The sequence below is a fragment of the Loxodonta africana genome, chromosome 6 (assembly GCF_030014295.1).
Source record: "Loxodonta africana isolate mLoxAfr1 chromosome 6, mLoxAfr1.hap2, whole genome shotgun sequence".
Taxonomy (NCBI): Eukaryota; Metazoa; Chordata; class Mammalia; order Proboscidea; family Elephantidae; genus Loxodonta; species Loxodonta africana.
The window spans coordinates 69,500,605-69,507,243 of NC_087347.1; the positions used below are offsets into that span (position 1 = coordinate 69,500,605).

General features: G+C 40.7%; 1 protein-coding gene across 4 annotated transcripts in view; it reads left to right on the forward strand.

The window, feature by feature from the left end:
• NFE2L2 (NFE2 like bZIP transcription factor 2) overlaps positions 1 to 6,639 on the forward strand; it is a 44,706-nt gene that overhangs the window by 35,145 nt on the left and 2,922 nt on the right. For 3 of the 4 annotated variants that reach the window (XM_003406202.4, XM_064286964.1, XM_010602801.3), the window contains 3 exons: positions 891 to 1,157; positions 1,960 to 2,049; positions 2,715 to 2,906. In XM_003406202.4, the coding sequence (XP_003406250.2) occupies positions 891 to 1,157; positions 1,960 to 2,049; positions 2,715 to 2,906 (549 nt within the window). The remainder of the gene's footprint in view (positions 1 to 890; positions 1,158 to 1,959; positions 2,050 to 2,714; positions 2,907 to 6,639) is intronic. The other variant, XM_010602802.3, reaches the window with a different exon arrangement.

Consider the following 6,639-nt stretch of genomic DNA (forward strand, 5'->3'; position numbering starts at 1 on the left):
ATGGCCTTGGTCCAGTGTTGAGATTGTAAGATTTCCATTATAAGACCATAAGATTCTCCCATATCTTAAAATGTTAATACCTTCAATCCTTCCCCACCCCCCGCCCTTGTTTTTTTAAAGAGGATCATTTATGACTTCTCAGGAATGAACCTGGTGGGCACTAATGTTGGGGGTAGAGCCCCTTCCCCAACTCTTCTAGTACGCAGCCACTCGTGTCACGTGTTACAAGATTACTGCTAGCTAGAATTTCTCATTACCAATTTGCCTGTGCCTCAGGAGCTGAAACTCAAGTTAAGAGGAAATTGTTCTAATAAGTGAGCCACTGAGAGACCAGAGTAGGAATTAATGATGGGAGGAGCTAATCAGTCCAATGTAGGAAAAACTAAAAGAACGGTGATATTTCATAATGGCCAGATTGACAATTTACTTAGGGGTTTTCCCTGTTGTAAACTAGAAACTTGCTAAGTTTAGAAAAAAGTCTGTTTTCAAGACCCCCATTTCTCACAATAAACAAGTGACTTGTAGTGCTCGCTCCAATTTTTATATTCCATTAAACAAGTGTTGGGTTTCTTTCAATGCGTAACCTTTGTTACTTTGCCCTTTAGTGACCTCTGCCATCATCCAATCATTAATCTAAGTAGTAAGTGATTAGTTGGATGGCTGTATGTTTTAGGTTGTTTTGTTTTTGTTTCTTTAATGAATAGATTCATTGAGTGGAATTAATTGCTTCTTTCTTGAACGTTGGATCGGTGTTCCCATTCAGATTTGGTTTGTAATCCCCTCCCCCATCAACAATGGCATAGTATGAATTAATTTATGTGATATCTGCCACTCAAAAACCATCTTAACCATGGTCTCTCTTGCTCTCCTTTTTTGTGTTTTTAACATAGGACATGGAGTTGATTGACATACTTTGGAGGCAAGATATAGATCTTGGGGTAAGTCGTGAAGTATTTGACTTCAGTCAGCGGCGCAAGGAGTATGAGCTGGAAAAACAGAAAAAACTTGAAAAGGAAAGACAAGAACAACTCCAAAAGGAGCAAGAGGAAGCCTTTTTCGCTCAGCTACAACTAGATGAAGAGACAGGTGAATTCCTCCCAGTTCAGCCAGCCCAACACATCCAGTCAGAAACCAGTGAATCTGCCAACTACTCCCAGGTACAGAGTACTCAGTTCTTGGAAAGGTGTATGACAGGGTTTAAGGAAAGAATATTGATTTAGGAGTTAAAACTTCTGGATTTGAGTTACAGCTTTGCCTCTTACTGTGTCGTGACCTTGTCAACTTCCCAACCTCAGCCTCCTTATCAGTTCAGTACCCGGGCTTCCTTACCTCACAGTTATTATGTGAATTAAAACCCACTGACCTTGAGTCATTTCCAACTCGTAGCAACCCCATAGACTTTCCAAAGCTATAAATCTCTATGGAAGGAGACTGCCATGTCTTTCTTCTGTGGAACCACTGGTGGTTTCAAACCACCGACCTTTCAGTTAACAGTTGATCACTGTAGCTACTGCACCACAAATTACGTAAGAGTTTTGTAAGCTATAGCAACATCATGTAAAGATCCAGCAGCAACTACAGTAGTAGTGAGTGGCAGTAGCAGAACTAGTGATAGGGTTTACTTATGGCACAATGCTGCAGGCACTTGACATTTATCAACTGATTTAATAACTATATGAATTAGGTACTGTGTTCCTCATCTTATGTGTAGATGAGCAGTTGAAGCTCAAACAGGTTAAATAACATGCCAGATCACTCGAGAAATTGAGGGAGCTAGGATTTGAACTCAGGTAGTCTGGTTTGATTCTGTGCTGTACGACATCAGACTGATTTCTGAAATCAGAAATATATTTGATTAACTACACTGTAAGCATTTCATGAGCGTCAACCACGAACCTTTAGCTTGGCAATAATACATTTAACATTCTTTTTTTCTTTATGTCTTTCCTTCTTATCCAGGTTGCTCACATTCCCAAACCAAATGCTTTGTACTTTGATGACTGCATGCAGCTTTCGGCAGAGACATTCCCGTTTGTAGATGACAATGAGGTATGAAACGTTTGGTTAACAGCAAAACTTTACAGCTAAATCTCATATGCCCTATATAGGCCCTGTTAATGTCTCTCCATTTAAAAGAATGAGAAAAAAAAAAAAAACCTTATTTTAGGAAGAAATTTTGTCAAGGAAACTTTACAATTAAGAAAAAAAAAAAAGGACCCCCACACAGTACAAAACCAAAAACCTTTACTACTGCATAGCCAGAAACATGGCTCAATATAACCATGGATACAAGTAACTCATTTGTTTCAGGTACCTGAAAATAAGTTTTTGGTGAGTAAAGAGCAAGATGGGTAATAAACCAGAACTTGTTAACAATTTCAGTAAACCTATTGTGTTTGAAGCGTTGTACTAGATATTATATGGAGGGATATATGTTAAATCCTAAAAGATTGTTCTTACCCATTTTGAAGTTTACATTAAATGCATAGGATCAAACAAGTAATTAGGTAAGTAAATTAAGGAGTAAATTTGGAGTCAGTTGGGTAAAAAAAGAGTTGTTTCATTTTATAGAAATAGGGGTCATTAGTAGTTAATTAATAGAGAACTAGTGAATTGAAGCTGATTCCAGTTAAAGGTATTGTGATGGTGCCTTAGAGCTCACTATCTGTTGGTAGCAGACTCAGGTAGATAAATACCTCATTTGTCAATTTTAGGTTACTTTGGCTACATTTCAATCACTTGTTCCCGATATTCCCAGCAACATTGAGAGCCCAGTCTTCGTTGCTCCTAGTCAGACTCAGTCACCTCAAATTCATGACCCTCAGGCAGCTGTTGCCCATATAAACGATATGCTGCAGGACGTTGATCAAGTTTGGGAGGAGCTATTATCCATTCCAGAATTACAGGTAACTAAGATTTAGTATATCTTAGACTCTGTTTCTGTTTTATATTCAGTGCCTTTAAATTAGTCATTCACATCATTTATCATTTATACGCATCCTACTTAGAGGAAGGATTGGAGGATATTTTTTAATTAGCTATGAGAGCTGTCTTAATGTGAACTTTTGTTGGTTAAATGGGCTGGATGTTGAGGATAGATCAGATTGTACACCTGAAGTCTGATCTAGGATCTCTGAAAATAATACATATACTTTTTGTTGTTAGGTGCCGTCAAGTCAGTACCAACTCATAGCAACCCTGTGTACAACAGAATGAAACACTGCCTGGTCCTGCGCCATCCTTACAATCTTTGTTATGCTTGAGCCCATTGTTGCAGCCGCTGTGTCGGTCCACCTTGTTCAGGGTCTTCCTCTTTTCCGCCGACCCTCTACTTTACCAAGCATGACGTCCTTCTCCAGGGACTGATCCCTCCTGACAACATGTCCAAAGTATGTAAGACGCAGTCTTACCATCCTTGCTTCTAAGGAGCATTCTGGTTGTACTTCTTCCAAGACAGATTTGTTCGTTCTTTTGACAGTCCATAGTATATTCTTCACCAACACCACAATTCAAAGGCATCCGTTCTTCTTCGGTCTTATTCATTGTCCAGCTTTCACATGCATACAATGCGATTGAAAATACCATGGCTTGGGTCAGGCGCACCTTAGTCTTCAGGGTGACATCTTTGCTTTTCAACACTGTAAAGAGGTCCTTTGCAGCGGATTTGCCCAGTGCAGCACGTCTTTTGATTGCTTGACTGCGGCTTCCATGGGTGTTAATTGTGGATCCAAGAAAAATGAAATCCTTGACAACTTCAGTCTTTTCTCTGTTTATCATGATGTTGCTTACTGGTCCAGTTGTGAGGATTTTTGTTTTCTTTATGTTGAGCTGTAATCCATACTAAAGGCTGTGGTCTTTGATCTTCATTAGTAAGTGCTTCAAGTCCTCTTCACTTTCAGCAAGCAAGGTTGTGTCATCTGCGTAACGCAGGTTGTTAATGAGTCTTCCTCCAATCCTGATGCCCCGTTCCTCTTCATGTAGTCCAGCTTCTCGGATTATTTGCTCAGCATACAGATTGAATAGGTATGGTGAAAGGATACAACCCTGACGCACACCTTTCCTGACTTTAAACTGATCAGTACACCAAGGTCACACAATAACCGTGAGCCCAAGAGACAGAAAGGGCCACATGAACCAGAGACTTACGTCATCCTGAGACCAGAAAAACTAGATGGTGCCCAGCCACAACCAATGACTGCCCTGACAGGGAGCACAACAGAGAACCCCTGAGGGAGCAGGAGATCAGTGGGATGCAGACCCCAAATTCTCATAAGAAGACCAGACTTAATGGTCTGACTGAGACTAGAGGAATCCCGGTGGTCATGGTCCCCAAACCTTCTGTTGGCCCAGGACAGGAACCATTCCCGAAGACAACGCATCAGACATGGAAGGGACTGGATAATGGGTAGGAGAGAGATGCTGATGAAGAGTGAGCTACTTGTATCAGGTGGACACTTGAGACTATGTTGGCATCTCCTGTCTGGAGGGGAGATAGGAGGGTAGAGAGGGTTAGAAACTGGCAAAACTGTCACGAAAGGAGAGACTGGAAGGGCTGACTCATTAGGGGGAGAGTAAGTGGGAGTATGGAGTAAGGTGTATATAAGCTTATATGTGACAGACTGACTTGATTTGTAAACATTCACTTAAAGCTCAATAAAAATTATTTAAAAAAAAAAAGGTGGTACAGGCCACACTCCAGGGAACCTCCCTTTATACTAGATCAGGGATGTGACCTTAGTAAGGGTGTTACAATCCCACTCTAATCCTCTTTAACATAAAATTACAATCACAAAATGGAGGACAGTCATACAATACTGGGAACCATGACCCAGGCAAATTGATACACACATTTTTGGGGGGACATAATTCAATCCATGACAGATGGTGAGATGGGAAGCTTATCTTGGATTTTCCAGTGGGCCCAATGGAATCACAAGGATCCTTGTAAGAGGAAGGCAGGAGGGTGAGGGTCAGAAAATAGGATGACAGAAGCAGATGTTGGAGAACTGTATTTAGAAAATAGAGGGAGAGACCACATGCCAAAGACTGCAGGTAGCTTCCAGAAGCTGGAAAAGGCAAGAAAATGGATCTCTCTAGAACCTCCAGAAGGAATGCAGCTCCGCTGACACTTTGATTTTAGCCCACAACACCCATTTCGAACCTTGGACCTCCAGAATTGTAAAATTAATAAATTTGTGTTGTTTTGGGGAAAAAAAAAAAAGAAACGATCAGTATCCCCTTGTTCTGTCCAAATGACTGCCTCTTGATCTACGTCAAGATTCCTCACAAGCACAATTAAGTGTTCTGGAATCCCCATTCTTTGCAACGTTATCCATCGTTTGTCATGATCCATACAGTTAAACGCCTTGGCATAGTCAGTAAAACACCGGTAAACATCCTTCTGGTATTCTCTGCTTTTAGCCAGGATCCATCTGACATCAGCAATGATATCCCTGGTTCCACGTCCTCTTCTGAATCCAGCCTGAATTTCTGGCAGTTCTCTGTTGATATACTGCTGCAGGTGCTTTTGAATGATCTTCAACAATATTTTGCTTGCGTGTGACATTAATGATATTGTTTGATTATTTCTGCATTCACCTTGATCACCTTTCTTGGGAATAGGCATAAACATGGATCTCTTCCAGTCGGTTGGCCAGGAAGCTGTCTTCCATATTTCTTGGCATAGATGAGTGAGCAGTTCCAGCACTGCATCCATTTGTTGAAACATCTCAATCGATATTCCATCAATTCCTGGAGCCTTGTTTTTCGCCAGTGCCTTCAGAGCAGCTTGGACTTCTTCCTTCAGTACCATCGGTTCCTGATCATATGCTACCTCTTGAAATGGTTAAACAGCGACTAATTCTTTTTGGTATAATGACCCTATGTATTCCATCTTCTTTTGATGCTTCCTGTGTCGTTTAGTATTTTCCCCGTAGAATCCTTCGCTATTGCAACTTGAGGCTTGAATTTTTTCTTCAATTCTTTCAGCTTGAGAAACACCGAGCGTGTTCTTCCCTTTTTTCTATCTCCAGCTCTTTGCACATGTCATTATAATACTTTGTCTTCTCAAGCCACCCTTTGAAATCTTCTGTTCAGTTCTTTTACTTCATCATTTCTTCCTTTTACATTAGCTGCTTGACATTTGTGAGCAAGTTTCAGAGTCTTTTCTGACATCCATCTTGATCTTTCCTGTCTTTTCAATGACTTCTTACTTTCTTCACATATGATGTCCTTGATGTCATTCCACAGCTCATCTGGTCTTTGGTCATTAGTGTTCAACACATCAAATCTATTCTTAAGACGGTCTCTAAATTCAGGTAGGATATACTTAAGGTCATATTTTGGCTCTTGTGGACTTGCTCTGCTTTTCTTCAGTTTCAGCTTGAACTTGCACATGAGCAATTGACGGTCTGTTCCACAGTCGGCCCTGGCCTTGTTCTGAATGATATTGAGCTTTTGCATCGTCTGTTTCCACAGATGCAGTCGATTTAATTCCTGTGTGTTCCATGTAGTGAGGTCCATATGTATAGTCACCGTTTATGTTGGTGAAAAAAGGTATTTGCATTGAAGCCGCTGGTCTTACAAAATTCTATCATTTGATCTCCGGCATTGTTTCTGTCACCAAGGCCATATTTTCCA